This window comes from Prenolepis imparis, unplaced genomic scaffold, assembly GCF_030444845.1.
Source record: "Prenolepis imparis isolate NDT839.2.m4 unplaced genomic scaffold, iyPreImpa1.0 SCAF_10, whole genome shotgun sequence".
Classification (NCBI taxonomy): domain Eukaryota; kingdom Metazoa; phylum Arthropoda; class Insecta; order Hymenoptera; family Formicidae; genus Prenolepis; species Prenolepis imparis.
Window position 1 is genome coordinate 5,921,008 of NW_028141168.1, and position 21,356 is coordinate 5,942,363.

Below are 21,356 nucleotides of genomic sequence, written 5' to 3' on the forward strand. Positions count from 1 at the left end.
GTATGGATATACTATTTCACGCGGCATTAGACACTTTTCTATATATATATTTCCTGACATTTATATATATATCTTCTCTCTTTAGTGAAAAAAGGAAATCTTCATTTTCTTCAGAACATCGATATTTCGTATATTAGGATATTTAGTGTAGTCTAGTATCGTTAGTGTGTAGATTTACAACGGTGTGCTCTCGCTACGTGCATAAATGACATATCGGTATTTTTTATATACAGCGTATCTTGTACAAATAAAGTGCAGGTCGGTATTTCTTGTCAAAAAATAAGCATCTTCTTCCTTTGGTCAAATTTCCAGAAATGCATCGCTTTCTAAATATTTTTATTTTTTAATATGCCAATACAATTACGTTTACTTGTTTCTCGATTCTTTGTGTAAAAATTTTGATAATTATAATTAGGGACCTAACATTTATATTTTTATAATAAAATATTTGAAGAAATTTTATTCGAGTTGATATAAAACAAATTTTCTTATGACAGCAAAGTGTGCTTTTTATAATTCTGATATAAATAAAATAGATGTTATTTATGTAATTTTTGCTTTATTTTTATTATTTCAAGAATAATCTCGAAAAATAAGATATCTTGAACGCGCACGCATTTCCGAAAATTTTGTCACAGAAAAGAGACTCATTTTTTGACAACAAATATGTATCGTTAGTATCACAGCTTGTACTCTATTTGTATAAGATACCCTGTGCAATGAAAATGGATGTAATGTAACTTAAATACGCGCGCGGGGGCGATAGAATTTCATTTTTCGATCATATATCTTTATGACCAAAACGCGAATGAAGAATAAAAATAAGAGAAAAAATAAAGAATTACAGGTAAAAACATTAAATCTCGCCAAAATATGTTTAATTAAAAAATCAGTGCAAGTATGAAAATACTTGCGTGTTGGTTGAACTCTCGAGCGATTTTAATTGCAATTATATAATGTAGTAATTGATTATAATCAAACGGATATAAAATATTCATATCTTATAAAATAATTAACAAATTGGAAATAATAGTAACATTCGAGAAGTAGAAATATTCTGTATACATATTTGTTAACTTTTTGCTTATCTGTTATATCTTATTCTTCCCATTTCACGAGTCTTGGTCCTTCGATCGGACACTCATTAATTAATAATTAATTAATTCAATATAATTTAGAAGAAATAATTTTTCTAAATCCAAGAAAAAGAGTAATCATTTCCGATAAGTTTTTTGATGCTTGAATATTAATGTAAACTATCGAATATTTTTTAATTATTTATTCACAAACTTGAAGATTTCACAGATCGTTGAGTACAAATTTAATGTCAGATAATAAACTTAAAATTAATGTGACAAAGTTAATGCATAAATATTTAATAAAAATTTTAAAAAGAAAAAAATTTTTTTTGCAAAACAAGGATATATCAATTTACTAGAATTTATTGGTATACAAATTTGATATCAAACTTGATTCTAGATTAAAATAGAGAAGATAATTAATTGCACTTTTCTGTGATGTAATATATTTCATTCTAAAAATGTTATATTAATCTTAATCTTTAAAACATATATTTTCAAAACTTAAAAATTCTAACAATATATTTAATTTCAAACCAGCATATCACGTACCATAACAATAATAAATAATAATTTCTGATAAATTGCGTTGAAATAATTCTTTTAAAATAGCGAGGTGACAGAACAGAGAACAAAGTATTGAGAAATTAACTCTGACCAATGATGATCCTTTTTCTTGAGATGTTTGTTTCTTCTTCGGCCATAACGTTACGATTCAAACATCATCGACAGGTGAACATTTGAACGATAACAAGAGCATACCGTAGACAAGCAAAAAACCCAGTAAGCGGGGCAGTATGTACATTCTAATTGTATTCTTGTTTTCTCCGCCATCCCTCCTCATCTTTATCCGCCTCTCTTCGACATTGAACACACTCACACTTTACTTCTACCAACCAACCACCTCTCGACGCTGGGGGACCATTCACGTCATCGATCTGCACCCACCTGCATTTCTCATCGCGGCGGCCGATCGTGCGTTCACCGAACACTCCATACGGATCATCGATCGATTTGCTGGACCGATCACTGTTATGCAAAAAAAAAAAAAAAAAAAAAAAATAAACATGAACAAATACTCTCTCACATTTACGGAAAAAAAAAAAACTATATACGCATGCAAAAAATCGTTCTGATAAACTGACACCACGCTCATGACAACTGTCGCTCTTCAACGACAACATCAACAACATCAACAACAAAAACTATATCACGTCACGCAAAATCCATAACATACCACGTGCGTCTGTTGGTGGTACATGCGTGGGCGAGGAAGGACGGAAACGGCGGCTGGGTTTCGGGAAGAAGGGGAAGTCGTCCTTTACAGTTCACAGGAGCGAGGAGGTCCTGCCGGAGGATACCGTCGGTGGTAGAAGCGGACGGCAACCGAGCTCCGCGAGCAGCGACGGCGAAGGAAGCGGAGACGGGGACAGGTCCGACATTAGCTCTCTCTCACCATCAGTGTAGAATCTCATCACACCACTCTTTTTTCACGTCTCTTTCGCTTTCTTTTTCCTCATCAGATTTTTGCGTTGTTGCGCGGGAGCGACGAACTCAACAAGTCTTTATCGCGGGACGCGGCAAGAATCTTATTACTGGGAATCCTCGATTTGACAGGTCATTTTCAGGTATATTGGATTTTTTGTCAGAAGAAAAATGCCGTCAGAAATCGAGTGTTATGTATTATAAAGTTTCTCCCCCCCCCCCCCAAATCTAAGTTAACCCAAATTCATTTCTGATTAAATTAAAATTGGATTTGTTACATTAAAAAAATTGATGAAAAATTTCGATGAAAAGGATCTCTTGCCTTTTTTTTCTCGGTAAAAAATCTATCAAACACACTTATCAAATTGAGGGCTCCCGGAAATAGCATTTTTCCCCCAGGACGCGTCTCAAACTTTATGTTCAGATGATGATGATGATGATGAATTCTTGTGCGAAGATGCACACGTTGGGGTGACGATGCTTCGTCATCCGTAATTTTTTAATCCGCCAATATAAATGATACGGTATATCGTTTGTAGAGATTATCCCACGTGCGGATAAGAGCGAGACATTGATTAGAGATCTGCCTTAATCAGATATCTTTGATTTCATTGATCGTAAATAAATTGGATCAAGCCTTCGACGAAATATGTGAGTACACGTTGCAGATGGGAGAACCTTGCGATAGAAAGTGCAAGAGCTATCGTTCAATCTGACGACACCGGAATGTTGACAGCGATGACAATGAGAGGAGAAAAAAAAAAAAAAAAAAAAATACACACCACACATCACTCTTTTAGAGGCCGTGCTTTAGTCGGGGTCGATTGCGGAGTCTCTCGTGATTGTTGTCGGAAAATACTCTCTTGCGACCAAAAGCTCTCTCTGACTTTTTATAGCTATAGCAGTGAACGACGGATCTGCGAAAGATCCACGTCGAATGTTACGTCTTTATAATTTTTTTTTTTCTTCTTCTAGCCTAATCGAAGAAAGTATTTTGCGAATCTGCACGTTTCTACCAAATAGTCACGAGGTGATTCTTTCCTTCTCGTTTATTCTAGATCGTAGAGGCTATTTCTACGTAGTATTGATACGTTATTTCTAGAGGAACGTTCGCACGAGTTTCCTGGGCTGCAAAACATCGCCAAGTTGTCTTTCTTTCTTCATTTTTATTTGTTTTTAAACGTTTTTTTCTCTCTCCCTGGAAATGCAGTCGCGAGCATCTCCAGTTGCGGTTTCATTGCATTATATGTGCCTGTGTATGATATAATACGCGTATCACGCAGATCAGGAAACTCACATTCTAGTTGCACAAGTTCTAGTTGTGCTCTGGCGTCTTTTCGTGACTCTAGAATAGTGTCGGCACCGTGTGTCACGTTATAATCGTTCCGTTCCATACAGCTTTCTTTCCAATCTAGATCTCGTCGCGTGGTCAATTTGAATTTCTCGATAGCATCGAGGTAAGTTGGCCACCACACACTCTCTCTGATATACTTGATTTATTTTTTTATTATTTCCTAGAAGCCGCTGTGTTGATACGTGCTTCAGGTGAGAGTGCGCTATTCACACGGCTTTTCAATTTTTTCTTTTTTTTCAATGTCCTGAATCGTTGCAGTGCTTTTACAAGCGTATTTACATTTACGTTTTTCGATATTCTTAAGATTACTGATTGACCAATCCGTTGAATGTGTAACATCAGATATTTACCGAACAATCCTTAAATACACCGACTTGATAATTATACATATAGATCTTTATTCTACTTTTTTTTTTCTTCTTTAGTCTTTTCGATATAAATTTGAATTCAAGAACTTTCAAATTATAAATAAAAAAATATGTATATATATATTTAATATGTTTATATTATTAATATATTTTTTTTATATTTGTGTGCAAAACTATCTGTGTACTTAAGGCGTCCGGAGAATGTATTAAATTTATTTAGCGATAGATGTATGTATATACATATTAAGCAATTTTTCTAGAGTTGCCGCTGATTAAATTTTATATGCAGCATTTTGGTATATGAAAAAAAAATATTAGTGATTTTCTGACGTAGTTACGATTAGTTTTTGTCTCGATAGAGCCTGCGTGAGTTAAGATAAAGATGCCATGCGCGACAGGAGATTTTTACGCTTTTGCGACCGTCTATTGCAAGATTTTTTTTATTCAAATAAATAATCGAAAATATCATTTCTCTCTTTTCATGGAGAGTCACTTTATCGAATATATGTGTCGTCTTATATAATGCCAGAGTTGAAAGTCCTGTTACGATTCATGCAAACGCTATCGTTATTATTTGTGACGGACGTCAGAGAATTTTTAAATTTTTGTACGTATATATAGGATACTTTAAGATATTTAAGCATATTTTTGTTTTGATGTCAAATGCAAATGTGTGCCCGCGCGATGTTATCTCGTTGCATTTCGCTCCAAGTATCACGACACTCAGTACATTCTCACATTCCCCTTCCCTATATATATATATATATATATATATATATATATACATATACATATATATATTTGGGTTGTAAGATCTCAAAAAGACCTCTCTGCATTTCATCACCAATCATTAGATCCGATTCAAAGAAGCGAACGGGAAAAGAGATCGGGCTATAAAAATAAGAGCGAGAGAGCAAGAAGGAAAAAAAAAGGATAAAGAGAGAGAGAGAGAAAGAGAGAAGGAGAGGGGAAGAAAGAGAGAGAGGTAGCTTGACAGATAAATCTCACACGCTGAAATCGTCCGTGATTCCGTGTCGCTGCACGTGCGGGGGAGTCGATGCTGTCAATTAAAGATGCCCCCCCAATCGGGACCCCCTTCTCCCCTTGGGATGACACCTGGAGGCAGCCGCTGCGGCCGTAGACCGGGGTGTATTTAGTGAAAGACAATAGTTTAGCGGTATTTCTTGTTTGGTTTTACAACGCAGAGTGCGGCGGGATGATCATCGGCGGCGGCGGCGGCGCCGTGGCACGCGGCACATCCGGTTTAGCGAGCCGGAAGCGCAACAGCACGCCGAGCAGCATACAACGATCCGAGGAGATCATGCCGGCCTATCAGCGCTTTGACAGCAAACAGGCGGGATCGGCAGCCAGCGATACCGCCGGGAGTCTCAACTCGATCTCTAGTTCCGAAGGAAGCTCGTAAGTAGTGGAACTCCACACCTGTGGCGACAAAAAAAAAAAAAAAAAAAAAAATTCTGCAAGCGGAAGCGCGAGATTATTCCTGATACATACACTCACACTATCTCTCTCTCTATCTCTTTCTCTTTCTATCTCTTCCCCTTTTCTGTCATCTCTGATCTATTCGTTTTCTGAGTTCTATCACAGTTTCATTTATATTCCTCTATTCTCTATAAGCCGCGTGCATTTTGATTAAACGAGATTGATTAAATGAGCTGTCAGTTGTGTAAAATTGTCGTGAGGATGAGTTTATTTATCGATATTGATTAATACTAAAGGAAAAATGAAATTATTCTAGAGTAGGAATAGCAAGGTTTTGTTTGACATACATAGAGTCTTCTATTTATATGCATTTTATATGTAATTATTCTATTATTATAATTATTAATATAAATTCTTTTTATTTTTTTATTAATTAAAATTTAAAATATAAATTATTAATTTATATTTTAAAAGAATAAAATAAAATAGAAATAAAATAAAATTTATTTTTTATTTTTCAATATAAATTATAATTATATTAATAAATTAATATTTTATATATTTATTCTATTATAGATTAATCTTCTATTCAAGTAATATTAATATTAATTTGTTCAAATATTACTAAATTTAGTTTAATAATTTTAAAAGTTTAAAAAAAATTTATTTTGTGTATAAAATATTAATAAATTTAAATACATGTGAATTATTTGTATATGTTAAATTGTAAAAAAGAATTAAATTATGAATAATGACGAGCGTTGAATATAATTCTTAGCGTCGACTTAGTCTCAGTGAATATCTGTTTTTGAATTTTGTTTAGTAAGAGAGCTTCTTCAAAGCACTTATAGCTCATTGTTTCTCGTTTTTCAATGTACATGTGAGTTTACTCTCTTCGTCTTTCAATTAGAGACTTATTCTTTGTCGTTCGCAGAAGAATTGTTAGTTGGAAGATTTATTTTCAGTTTTATTAATTTTATTCTCCAATGAATTATTAATATATTAATATTGTATGTATAAAATTATTTTAATTATAGACAAAGAATAATCCTGTTGCCCATTTTTATCTCCTACTCTCTTCTTATAATTTACACAGAAAATCATAAAACGCTTCAGATCGATTATTACATCTTCAAACGTGTGATTGAAGATGCATCATCAATATATATATTCATAATTTAAATTGTGCAATTATATGGCCACACGCTTTTTCTTTGTCTTCTTGATTTCTCTGTTTCTTTTTCACGTCTTTTTGATTTCTATCAGTTTATATATAATTCAGTTATTTATATAAATTTTCTTTAACTATACTTTTCGATTCTCATAAAAATGTAGCAGTCATATATAATAATAAAAATTTGTATATATTTAAAAAAAATGATATACATTATATAATCATTATTTCTTAGTTGTTATATAATCATGTTTCACTCCAAGGCAAATATATGTTGTTTCTTCGCACATTTTATTTATCCTACCTCTCTCTTCTAACTTTCCCGAGAGTTTATGCTGTGACGAGTAATAATTTATGTAATCAGAGAGTTGAATTTTACGAGACGCAGTATCTTCTTCTTACGTTTTTAATAGAGCAGCACCTTTTTTGTATTATACGGTTATTTTACGGTCGGTTTTATAATGCGAGGAAGAAAAGTATGCATTAAAGTATAGTCTTCGACGAATTGACTGGGTATTTATTATATATATATATATATATATATTTATATATATATCTCGCTGTATACCTCTTTTTCCGTCTCTCTCTCCTCTTTATATATACTTTCTTTCGAAAATTCTTTCATTTCTGTGTGCTCTACAAAAAAAAAAAAAAAAAAACAGAAGCGCCCATAAAATAAAAAAATATATATATTATCGTCCATTATCGGTGTTGTCGTCTTGGCTTTAATTGCTTGATTGTGTGGCAAATGATTGTATCGCATTAATACTCTTCGGAGCACCGTTGCACATACACACACGCACTTTTATATCTATTTCATATACATATATATGTACATATGCATAAATATATATATATATATATATATGTATGTATACGTCAGTGTGATCGTTGTCGCGGAGTCTGTATTCTCTATCCACATGGTAAGCAGAACACTGTGAATAATCCCAGGAATGTCACCCAGGAATGTCTTCGCGGAGGATCCCGTTTTCTCTCCCCCCGATGGTTTTCATATACTTCTGTACGATTCATTGTATTTTATATATAGTAGGTGCTATCTATTGTGTGAGATCGACGTGCGTGTGTTCCTCGGAAAAACAGCCCCCTTTCCGCCCCCCCTCTCCCCCTAACCCCCTTGTCTTATGGATCTCTCTCTGTCTTACCGTTTTTCATAAAGTGTATTTTGTGATATATATCGTAGAATAGGTATTTCTGACAGCGGTGTATCTCTTAGAATATATACGCGCGCCGAATCGAGAAAACGATTAAAATAGAATTAAATAGATGAAGTAGATTAATTAAATAGATTAAAACGTAAATGTCTCTACGTCTGCATAAAGTAAAAATTACATAGAATACAATCGTATTTTGCGAACGTTTTCTCGATTCGGCACACGATGGTTTACGAATAATAATTCTGATAATTAATTTTTTTATCCTTGACAGCGATATTTTGTATCCTAATTATGGTTCGTGAAATCTCAGAGAGAAAGTTGTCGGGTGTTTCAACTTTTTTATATATTCGTACAACTTTAAATATAATATAATATAGTATCATATTAAGTAATGATATCATAATAATCAAATCATTATGCAATAGCGATATATTTGTCATTGATTGACGATTTGTTTTGTGCAAAGGTATTGCAAAAAAAATCTAATCTCTAAGTATAGTTTAGTAATTAGATTAATGACAGTTTTAAAATAATATATGATCATGTACACTCAATATACATATACATACATACATATGGATATGTCTATATTTATATAGTAGAACTTGTGTCGAAAAGTTCTGCTTGTAGCGTTAAAATAACGCGTTAATAATCTTCTCAACGACTCGTAGCATAGCAACGACAAGTAAGTGTAAGTTAATATAACTTTTTTTTATTAATTCTTCCATTTTTTCCTCAATATTCTAGCGAAGCATGTCAAATAGATAAATGTAGTTTGGAGCAACGAAGCAGTACTCAGTCGTGTATTAAAATCGTCAAATATCATAAGAACTACATCATAGTTTTATTATTAATACTAATTAATATTAATTATTGCATCTATATTTTTTTGCGTCAAGATTAAATTTTAATTATATATCAAAATAGACTGATTACTGTTATTTAATTATTTATAAAATTGTACCTCTCTCCCTCTCTCTCTATCTCTCTCTCTCTCTCTCTTTCTCTCTGCATTTAGATTAAAATGCATGCATCAATAATCTGGTATGTTTTTTAAACTTTTATATATATAATCTTTTTCCATATGTATATAATATATATTTACTACACTACACACACCAAAACATTACACTTTCAGCGTGAGTTCTTCTTATCTCAAACTGAATGAGGTGTGTTCTCTCTCTTTTACAACTTTCGTCGAAGGCTTGCGAGAATTGTTCCTCGCTCCTGCGGAATAATAAACTTTTCGTTTTTTTTATGATTTTTATAACCCCCTCACAATAATTCTCTCTTATTGCATCTCTCTCTCGGTTCTCTCCGAAATAATAATACTCTGATTTTCGGCTTGCAATTTTTTTCGCATTTTATTTCTTCATTATAGAGATTACGGCGCATTTCTTACATCCTTAGATCGAACAAAGTTTACGTGCGAGCAAGAGAATGGAAGAAAAAGGGACAAAGAACTGCACAAAGTCTCGATTTCCATTGCTCGTACGATTAAAAAGCACACAGTTTTTTTTTTTTTTTTCATTCTTTCTCGATATTTCCTCTGATTTTCTTCAAGCGTTTTTTTTTCTCTCTCTCGAATCTCTCATACTTCATATATACTTTCCGTAGTATTCCGTAAATGAAGGAGACGAATCGATATCGTTGCTAAATGTGTGATTTTGAAAACTGCAGCTGGTCTCCGAGTCTGCGAATGGCAGGCGAAGGGCAGTTGAGAGACTTCATCGAAGATCTTGGACCAGGCCAGGTGGTAGGAAGGCAGGCTCTTGGTGCCCGCTGCCTCGGGGAGATTCAACTGTCCTTGAGCCACACGAAGGGTTACCTGGAGGTAGAGGTCATACGTGCCAAAGATCTCAAAGCGAAGCAGGGCAGCAAAGCGATACCAGGTAGGGTTTGTTACCTGCTGTTTCGAATAGAAAGATTTCCCGAACGCGCTTAAACATCAATATGACCCTTTATTCCAGCCCCTTACGTGAAGCTTTACCTCGTGAACGGTAAAAGATGCATAGAGAAGGCGAAAACGTTGATGGCCAGAAAGACGCTAGATCCGTTCTATCAACAATTGTTGGCTTTCAAGGAGAACTGTCGGGGCTGCATATTACAGGTATATCTCCAACTACTGTTTATTTCTTTTTGTATAGGCATTTTCACACGCAGACGTGTTTGATTATGATTCCTGCCGCGGTTTCAGGTGACTGTGTGGGGCGATTACGGTCGGATAGAGGGGAAAAAAGTGTTCATGGGTATTGCACAGATCGTATTGGATGAACTGGACCTCAATCAGATGGTGTTCGGATGGTACAAGCTGTTTGACACCCAAGCCCTGGTCAGTGGAGCTCCATCCCTTGCTTTGTCCCGTCGATCTTCGGCCACGTCTCTCGAGTCTTTTAAAATCTAAAAGATCGACTGTCCGAGGAACGCGTGCCGAAAAAAAAAATATATAATTCCTTTTACACATGTATTTAACGGAGGAGAGATGTTTGAGTTTTTTTTTTCTTACAGTAGAGCAAAGTAGAAACAAAAACACTAGATTGAGTTCGAGCTCCTATCTCGCGGTGCACCTATATAGTCGCTTCCACCATTTAAATTAGGATATCGAAATGCACGAGTCTCGATGTATATATATAAGGTAGTGTCGTATATTTTACTGATAAACGATTAGAGGGATTGAAAGTGAAAACAAATATCGTTATAAACGTTTTTAATATCCTTAAATGACCCGCAGAAAATCCATCGTTTGATGATGTAGCGTCAAATGTTAAGTATATACATATATTCAGAGTTAAATAACTATTTGAGATTACCGTATTACATTTACCGTGTAAAAGAGTCGAGGATAGCGTCTCATAGATAATTCTTTATCGTAATATTAACATTCTTTCTCACTACGGTTGAAGAACAAACAAAAAAGAACCTTATACACGCGTATCTCCCCCAACCCTCTCGTAAGTTACATTAAATGTTGAAAGCCTAAGACTACTTAACGAGTGACGCTTGGCTCTGAATACGGTAAAAGTCAGTTTAACGTGGAATGCAGTATTATAAATATAATTTGTACGGTGATATAATAGAAGGTTTCGCGAGAGAGGGCAGAAAGAAAGGAAAACAAAGAGAAGAGCGAAATCGAAAGATAAACGGAATGCGAGGAAAGGGTATGAAAAAAAAAAAAAAAAAAAAAAAAAAAAAAAAAAAAAAAAAAAAAAACGTACGGGAGAGGACATGTCTTTCTAGAAACACCACTAGTACATCACATATCATGTACGGCATATCAGACGAGCCCCTAGTCTCTATGTAGGACTAGATGTAGACGTAGCCAGCCATGTGTTCCCGGAGCGCCAGATAGTTTTTAGGTACGCACTGAGAATCAAGGCATCGTTCGTAGCTAGTTTGGACAACGATTTAACGTGGGTACATATTGACGATATTATTAATTAATAATTTTTTTTTTTTAATACGCGAAACACGTTGACTATCGAAAATGCCGTGCGTTTGTATCAATCGACTAATTTTTTCAATTAGACCTTCTCAAGTACCCATGTGAAATCTTGATACACATTTGTTGTTGCCAATATATATCTTCTTTCCATCTCCATTACGTTCTGTATAGAAATCTCCTCTTCTTTTTGAAAATGCCTGTCCTGTTACATACAAAAAAAAAAAATAATAATTCTATGCGGCTTCGAAGTAGTCGACGTAGAGATAACCGAAAACCGATATAAAAACGACGCAAGATTGCGTTATCATGCGCGCTCGATATACTTTGTTGCCTTTGTATTTTATCTGTATCGATTGTTGACTCTTCCAAACTTGTGTAGACGAGATATGCCTCCGAAATTTCATTCGAACGTGAGAAAGTTCGATTTTTTTCTTTACTTTTTTAATCCTTGAACGCAATGTTTCAATTTGCATCTTGCGACTTTTTAGTATTTTTCTACACTTGTCCACACATGGGAACTACTTTTCGTAAACTCTTCCTGGTATTATTGCTTGGTATATATAGATCACATATTTAATTTTCAATTTTGCACAACATATTGCATTTTTTTCAAAGCTCTGATTTAAATTTTTTCCTTGTAAATAATATATAGCGAGTCGTGACAATTTTTTAATATACTTATAGTTTCAATCTCTTTATCGATATATATATATATATATATATATATATATATAAAAATATGTTAAAGAATAAGCGAAAGGTAAGTTTGTGCCGTCTCGGAGTCTCCTATATATCCTTTTATATATATTTTCTCGAGATGTTCTTAAAACATTAATCACAATTTTACATATTGAATGGTGCCAAAAAAAAAAATTACCGATAGACTATAGTCTTATATATACAGAGTGTCCTATTATAATGTTTTCGTGCAATTATCTCTCTATTTGTTGTTCGAAAAAATATTTCAAATAAAACTTATTCCCTTTCGAGAAGGACAAGTCTTGCGTAGGTAAAAGTATCTCCGATATTTCGATATTTCTTCCGATTTGAAGGTGACCTTTATTCTTTTAAATGGAAGATCTTCTTTTTAAATGCAAGTATATTTTCGTTTACGTAACCTTGTATTACCTAAGACGCATTTATTGATTTATGATATATTGGTTTTTCAAGGTCTCGTTTAAAATCATTTAGCATTGTTTAAATCCTTTCTTTGTTGAACGAGTCATTTCTCACCATAGAAATTTGACAAATTTCGATCATAAACGTCACACAAACTCACACAAGACTTGTGTCTCCCTAATAAAGATCGTTCCCCTCGAAACAGAGAATGTTTCTATTTGAAACATTTTTTCCGACCAACGAATAGTTTGGAAAGTAATTGGAAAGATTACAATGGGATTATATGTATACGTATATACATTATATATATATGCTTGACTATATTCTATCTGTGTGTTTGTATATATGTAATGATAATATCTGAATGAACATTACACAGAATCTTTATCATTCAATATTTCATGTGATAAATTATTAATAATATATTATATTACGTTTATGGGATTAATTAGTAATACGTTTCTTTATTTCGTTTACAGTGAAAACCAACCAAATCAAGCAAGTTCGGGATAGATGTGAACTCAAATGTCGTGTACTAGAATAAATAATACGTGAACGCAAACGATTTACAATGACACTCGTTTTCAGTGAATCTAAATGTGAAATTAAGTGATTTATGACTACACAGTGAAAAAATGAACGAGCGAAAACTTCGTCATAGACTTCGTCGAATCGACGAATGCGAGAAAGATAATTTAAAATATCGCGAGAGAGAAAGAAAGAGAACAAGTATACATAAATATAAATATATTACATATATGCTTATGGAAAACGTTTCCAAACTTTGTATATAATTTTAGGACAGTTCAAGTACTATAAATACCGATCTCCGAAACGGTCGGCTAAAAAAGGACATTTTATCGTTGTCAAATTTTTAGTCAAAAATGTCACCGTCAGAGCATATATATATATATATATATATACATATATATATTATTTAATGTAAATAATATAATAACTATATGAATTTGTGTGCGATATATGTGCGCGCAGGTTTGAATGGCTAATGACAATGTTTGCGTTATATCCTCCGTTGAGTTATCGTTTTCTAATCGATCGTCATTATACTTTTCTCGCGTTTTCTCCATTATTATTAATTAGACACACCTCGATCTGATTTGGTCCTTTTCAAATTAGTATATAATTCGGAGTTATAAGTAGAACGTACGATGATATAATTTCAACTACATACTGTTTGTTCTTTCGTATAATAACATTTGTCCGTCATCGTACACGCTATATCACATTAACTCGGCTTTTTAAGCTTCGTTTTTATTAGTAACTTGTCCGAAAAATCAGAGACACAACCATTATAATATGTAGAAAAATGTGGGGCAGGCGTTATATAGAGTATATACCACATTTCTCAAATATGAAGCAGACTGATAAATCGATTCCTATATGACATCTACGTTATTTTTTTTTTTTCTTATTTGGCTGCTTTTGTGAAATAAGCTTAATCTCGAGGAAAAGCCGGGAATATAAAGAAGTTACATTTGAACGAATTATTATTAAACTATTAGATCGTTCGTTTAAAAAAAAATCTTATTTAACTATAGAAATTTTATTTACGCGTATAAGAACCAGAATTCTCGAAACACAAATTAAGACGAAAAAAAGAGAGAAAGAAAAGAGAAAAAACGAACCGCCCATTATAACTCGCGTCGCGGCAAAAATTCTTTTTCGTACTCGATTTTTGTACAAAGAAACAAAAAAAAAGAACAAAGAAGCAGAGTGACCGCCACACTATAAATATTTAAGAGGCTTTGTAAATCTCTGTAAGAAAAATGCGTAAACGCTTGCCATTAATTTTATATATATATCTTGATTATTATCGTGCTATGTGTTCGATCTTTCTTCGTGCGTATATCTTAAACACTCGCGAAGATACACATACATTCAGCGAGAATGCACATGCACGTGAAGCGTCTGCTGTGAATTAGTAAATAATTACATTCGTGCCCTGAAAGAGAAATAGAGAGAAAGAGAGAGAGCGAAAGAGAGAGAGCGAAAGAGAGAGAAAGAGAGAGAGAGAGAGAGAGCGAGAGAGAGAACGAAAGAGAGAACGAAAGAAAGAGAGAGAGAGAGAGAAAATTATTTTCTGTCACATTTTTGAGGTCTGGTATGTATAAATTTCGTGTACAAGACAAACATTTCAACTTAATTATGAGAAGAAAGGACGAGGAGGGGGAATATCTGTGCGAAAAGAAAAATGTGTTTTTAAATATTATTTAAGTAGGATATATATTGCGTCGACATTTATGTCGCGATTTATGTATATGTTTTCGCAAATTGGTAAATTAAAAATTGGGAAAATCGCTGCGCGAATTTTTCTTTCCGCGTCTTATTAATTTTGTTACGAAGTAAGCTTTTTTTTTTTAATGCGACTTTATATGCTTTTATGAAATTACATCATTGTAATTGCGTGCGTGGAAAAGGTACTCCTTGGATATTATATCGACAAAAAAGAAACTTCGATAAATGGAAAACGCAGTAGCTTCAAGCGGCTATATTACGTATATTTTTGTAAAATCTCCGATAACAATTCGCTAGAGAGAAAGAGAGATATATATGTATATAGGTTCGAACGCGCAGAGAAGATTTCTATCCGAAATGATTCGCGTCACGTTTCCTGAGTGATTAAAAAAAGAAAAAAAAAAAAAAGAAAAAGAAAAAGAAAAAAGTCGTAAGATTAACAAACAATGCGGTGACATCGAGAGAGATAGAGCGATGTCGACATCTCTCTTCTATCATAATTACTTACTAATCTAATTGACCAAGTATAATATCTTGCTTTGCAATTTTAAAAAACGATTGTCTCTCATCTTCACACATACACACAGACACACAACAAACACACACTCGTGCATTTTCGCTCTTCGATAATATACGACTATATTTCTATACGCGAGTTCTTTGAATTAAGGCCGGAAATTAATGTAAGCGCGATGTTTGATATACGCGTGCTGAGATATTATATATATATATCGAATTTGCCATCGAAATACACGCATCCGTCGTTAAGCGAGCTATGATCTATGACGTAAGAATTTATAGCTTAGAGTTGCGAGAGAGGGAGAGAGAGAGAGGGAGAAACGAGATAAACAAAGTATATATCATATTGATTTACAGATGCCACATATTAGGCGCGTCACATCGATAATCCGAGATGTTAACAGATATAAAAAAAAAATTCTAGATAAACTTTCTCTCCAAATCGACAGAAAAATCGAGATCGTGATGGATTTTTAGGAAACGGGGAGGGGGAGGGAATTGTGTATAGAGAGGGGTGGTATCGTATCATATCTTATGACTGCTTAATTAATTAGAGACGTACGGCAAAGTAGAAGAAGCTTTTTTACTCGTGAGAAAACAAAGACAAAAAAAGTAGGGTTCTAATATCCGAAGAGGATGTATATGTTAAGTATTGTGAAAAGATTAAAGAAAAAAAAAAAATAATAATATTACTATATAAGCTCATTTCTAAGTACATATTTTGCAAATGCACACTAAAAAAAAAAATTTGTTAACTTGACTAAACCTTTCAACTAAATTATTATTTTGTTAATTGAACATATATTAGTACTTGAGTCAAATATACGTTTTGTTAAATTTAATATGTTATATTTAATTTAAATATTTCTATACGTTCAATTAACAAAATAATATTTAGTTAAAAGGTTTAGTCAAGTTAACAAATTTTTTTTTTCAGTGCACGGATTTATCAAGATCGTGGGACAATGATGACGTAAATACATAAATATGCGTAATATTCTGTAATAGTTAATTGATAAAATATACAAGACTACTATATTACTACTACTATTACTAATGTAACTCTTCAGTTTGTAATGCGCCGTTTATACAGAGACGGCTGTAAGATCCTTCGCGAAATTAATTCGACGTCCCTCGTCTTCCTCGTCAGCTGTTTCTTCTGCGCGATCTTGTATTTTTCTGAATAAAAAAAAGTTGGATTAAATAAATTTTATTTTTAAAGAATCGAGAGCAATCGTAAAATTTGCACAAAGCATGAAAAACTCGCAAAAAGACTTATGCAAAATCGAGAAATTAATTATTACAGTCGAATAATGACAAGATGATATATTGTCCGAATCACTAAAAATCGCGGGTTTACAAGCTATAAAAATTTATCAATGAAAATAATCTGTCTTCGTGCGCGTCATAAATATTTTCTATAGTGATAATATTAAATAAATTCATATGTGCTCCAATTATCGATTGGGATGTTGATTCGTTAGAAGAAACAGCTGGAAGGAGGACACACGTCGATTTCTATTCTTGCCATGCCCATCTGTATATAGGCATGCTCAATTCTAGGATTGGACACGCGTATCGTGAATCACACATATATACATAATATTAAACTAATGAAACGAACACAAATTATTATATCCGACTTTGTACCTATATATATACATACATATATATATATATATATATATATATATATATATATTATTAATTAACTTAATGAAAAAGTACGGGGTGAAACCCCAAGTGCTAATATCGATATGAACAGTAGAAGTTAACGAAAATTGGGGACGTGAAGAAAAAAAAAAAAATGAAAGAAAAGAAGAGACCTAGCAAAAAAAGAAAAAAAGATAAAAATGAAAGAAAACATTACTTACGAATGAAAATGCCTGAGAGCCAAGGGGTACCACTTTTGTCAAATTTAGAGAGCCAATTTAGGTTTACAATACAATAGGGTGTGTATACGTGTGTATGTATGTGTCGGAGAGATGGAGAGACTGGGAAGAATGTGTGTGAGAGAAAATGTGTGCGAAAAAGGCAGCGAAAAGATGAATTGTTGAAACGAGACCACGTCGGAGAGAGCAAGATGTCAAGCTGTGAAATGAATGATCGATTATTTTCATAGAAAAAAGTCCATCGCGTAGCTTAAATTATATTCTGTGAGCTCACGAACGACTCGTATTTCCGTGATGACCCTTATGATTTTTGAAAAACCATGGTGGTTCACAGATTGCTTGCCGTTGTTTTGATTGACCATCGAGAATCGAGTTGTTGCGTACTAATTAACGAGCATTTTAATATTTTCTAGCGATTTTTTCAAATCCGATATCTTCTGGAAAGAGTTACGAGTCGGTCGTAAGATGATGCGCGTGCGCGGACAAGTTTTACTATTAATATTAAATAAAAAAAAGATTTTTTTTTTATTATACTATACCGGATGTTGCCCATCCTCGCTGAAGATGCAACCGCGCACGCGCGCAGCGGGACTCGTACATTTCTATAATTTATCATGATAAATATTTGAATTTATTTCATCAAAAAGTACAGGAGAGAGGGTGAGAAAGAAAGAGAAAAAGAGCGAGAGAGAGAGAGAGAGAGAGACGCGAAAAAGTAAAAAATGGAGAGAATGAGAGAGAAGAAAAAGAAAGAGAGAGAACATGTCTTTGGAAACGAAACAGTTGGAATGATGTATCACTTTCCGTTGAACAAAAGAAAGAACAAAAGTAAAAAATTACCAAAGAACGAAAGAATTTAAGCAAGTACGTTTAGAGGACATTTCGGAGAATCCCGGCCGAGAACTCTGTGAACGTTTGTTCCTCTCTCTCTTTGAAAAACATCGAAGAAATCCGAATTCATTCAAAGTGAACATTGCACAATATATAAATGTATTATATTATCATTTTTTCAAATTATAATATATATATTTTACATCCATATTTTTTCGCACGCGACCAACCGTGGATCGCTCTAAAGGCTGTCATCTCACTCACGGAGTTCGCGGTAGGAGATCACGAGATGATTAAGTATAAAACGTTAGTGACTGTATCCAGTATCATATATCTGATAAAAGATACCCCCGATGCCAGAGATGGCGTGTGACAATAAAGTGATTCAATGATTTCGCAGCGTTTCGATCACCTTTTCATGTCACAGTTGTTTTTCTTTTTTATATAAAGAGCCGTGAATTTATGTAAAATTATCAAAATTCTATAAATACGCTAAAAAGACTCTTGTCGCTTGATTTTATAACGTCTTCATTAGTCAATTAATATTTTGATATTATTTGGAAGTTATTTAGATAACGCTATTATACTGCACTTTTTTAAAATTACGAGTTATTTAATAAACTTAAAATCGCGGAAGATAAACGAAAATTGATTAGAATTGCTGTCGTTGCCATAATTGCTTAAATTTAAAACATGAAATTGTATTAAATTGAAGAATAAAGAGTAAAACAAAAGTGTTTATATGATTTATAATAATACAATCTTGTAATAAATATATATACATCGCAAAACTAGTTTTTATATAAATATAATTACAAATTACAAATTACAAAAGAAACCATTTTTATCTCTTATTTTAAAATAAAAAACTGAATCAATTTTGATAGAAGTTCATAAATATCTCTTTTATAATTTTAAAAGAAATGGAACTTTTTTAAATCACTTAATTTCAAATAAATGAACGATTTTTTTTAGCACATTATGATTATTGTTTTTTTTACAGAAATAAAAGTCCTAAATCCAAAAAAGTTATTAATGAAAAAAAATTAATTATAATTTTTTAATGTAAATAGCATAGAATTCGTTACAGGCAAAATATGCCGTTACTTTACGACGCAGATAATTTAGTGCAAACAACTAGACGAGACCTGAAGAACGCATAGAGACAGTGGAATTTTTTTGTTTCCCTTTAATAAAAAAGATAGGCGTAGGTAAAGTGAAAATCACACTAAGCAAGGTTGAGTCCAAGATAAGTCGTTGTGGAAACTCGAGTGAGAAAGAAAAGAAATATATATTCTATCTTTTTTCTACATTTGGTCCTTTTTGCTAGTCTGTGACTGTCCATGGTGCAGTAAGTCTCGTGCTCTCTACAAAACGGAATTAATGCACAGAATATCAACCGATTTGTTAAGAACGACTAAAACTGCAAGTTGTTTTTATATTGTGATTATATATTTTCTCGCATAAATAATGGCTACGATAATGAATTTGCCTAACGAGATTATTTTCACAATTCTGGAAGACGAGAATATTAGCTTAAAGGACGCTGACAATTTTAGTTCCACGTGCACGAAATTTCAGCGCTTAATCGATCATAATTTCTTGAAGAAAATATATGCTAAGAGGTAAGTTTTTTATTTTTATGAACCATATTGTTATTTTACTTGATGAGCACATCGCATAAAAAGGAACTTTGCAAAAACCTGGCGAAAAATAAAATTAAAAATTTTACGCAAAAAATTGCTTTTTTAAGCATTTGAAATGATATTTCGACATTTAAAAAATTTGAACATATGAATGTATAATTTAAGAAATTTTAAAATTAATTTGTATTTATAATTTTCTCAAAAATTCGCAAAACTTTTGTATATATTGAGTTGTTTTAAACTTCTTTCAGTCTTTCCGAATAAAATTGTGTAAATTTTAAAAATTTATAAAGAAAAAAAATCTAAGACAATAATAGAATATCTATTTATGTTTAAAAAAATTATAAAAACTTTAAAGTTCTATTAAAAATATATGAATAATTTATTTGTTATATTATCGATGACTACGTGCAAGATGTGAGAATAATACAACTGTTAATGAGGTGATTTTTCGTGTAAGAATAAATCAAAAGCAAACTTAAAAATACAGAAAATAAATATTTTACATGAAACTTTGAGTTTATATATTAATTAAAACATTAATTAATATGCGTGAAATATTTTTTATTATTATCAGTTTAAATAAACAATATATATACGTCATATATAATACATGACATCTATGTGGCTAATAAATTATTCAGCCCACATAGTATTTTATACGCAACTTTGATATAAGATGATCGATGATTCATGCTGGATTTTCTCGTCAGGTCGTTTGATATTATAAAAATCCAAAAAATTATTTTAATATTTTATATTACAAATTTTTAAAATTATGCAAACGTTATATAATGAAAACGACAATCACGCGAATAATCGGTAACATAAATTTGTAATGTATAATGTGTATAACATAAATGTTTAATATAATATATATATGTGTATAATATAAATTATATATTCCGTCGTGCTATGATGTAGTAATAATAGAATGCAAATTTTCTTATATTACTTTTTATCGCAACAATTCCATCGAACATAAAATATAATTTTATAAAATATCAGTTTGTCCAAATAAAACACTGTATAAAACTAATCAAAATATAGATACAGTACGTATGTGTATTTTTAAATATGTATGTATTTGGAAATAGTGTTTTGCGTACACAAAACGTTTTACATTTTTTAGTTTATTAACATTTAAAAATGTTCAATATTTGAGAATCATTGAACATCGTGAGTTTCTTCAATTTGATTTGAATATATAATAAGGGACGATGTGTTCAATTTTTTAAATATGATTTTTGAAAATTATTTAAAGTATTTTGTGTTGTAAATTTTAGATGGCCTTCTGCAAAAGCATCTTATGAAGACGAAATGTACGTCGAATTTTGTTACGCCAATGTTGAAGATTTAAAAGAGAGTATAAAATGTATGGATGAATTGCGGCATTATTTGTCTCGCATGTCTGAGAAGTATTATTACCATAAGAAAAATAAATATATCGTAAATGATATTAAAAATTTTCTCCGTCTGCATAAAAAAAAGCATCCTTTGAATTTATTTGTCTTATTTGATGAACTTATTAAAAACATATATAAACAAGATCCATGGTATGACTAAATGTATTTTA

General features: G+C 32.3%; 1 protein-coding gene across 18 annotated transcripts in view; it reads left to right on the forward strand.

Annotated features, from left to right (window-relative positions):
* Rim (Rab3 interacting molecule) overlaps positions 1-18,526 on the forward strand; it is an 86,162-nt gene extending 67,636 nt beyond the window's left edge. For 15 of the 18 annotated variants that reach the window (XM_083048260.1, XM_083048261.1, XM_083048247.1 and 12 more), the window contains 4 exons: positions 5,492-5,705; positions 9,756-9,967; positions 10,046-10,185; positions 10,273-10,585. In XM_083048260.1, the coding sequence (XP_082904386.1) occupies positions 5,492-5,705; positions 9,756-9,967; positions 10,046-10,185; positions 10,273-10,479 (773 nt within the window). In that variant the 3' untranslated portion in view covers positions 10,480-10,585. The other 3 variants (XR_014426248.1, XM_083048257.1, XM_083048258.1) reach the window with 3 other exon arrangements.
* The last annotated feature ends 2,830 nt before the right edge of the window (positions 18,527-21,356 follow it).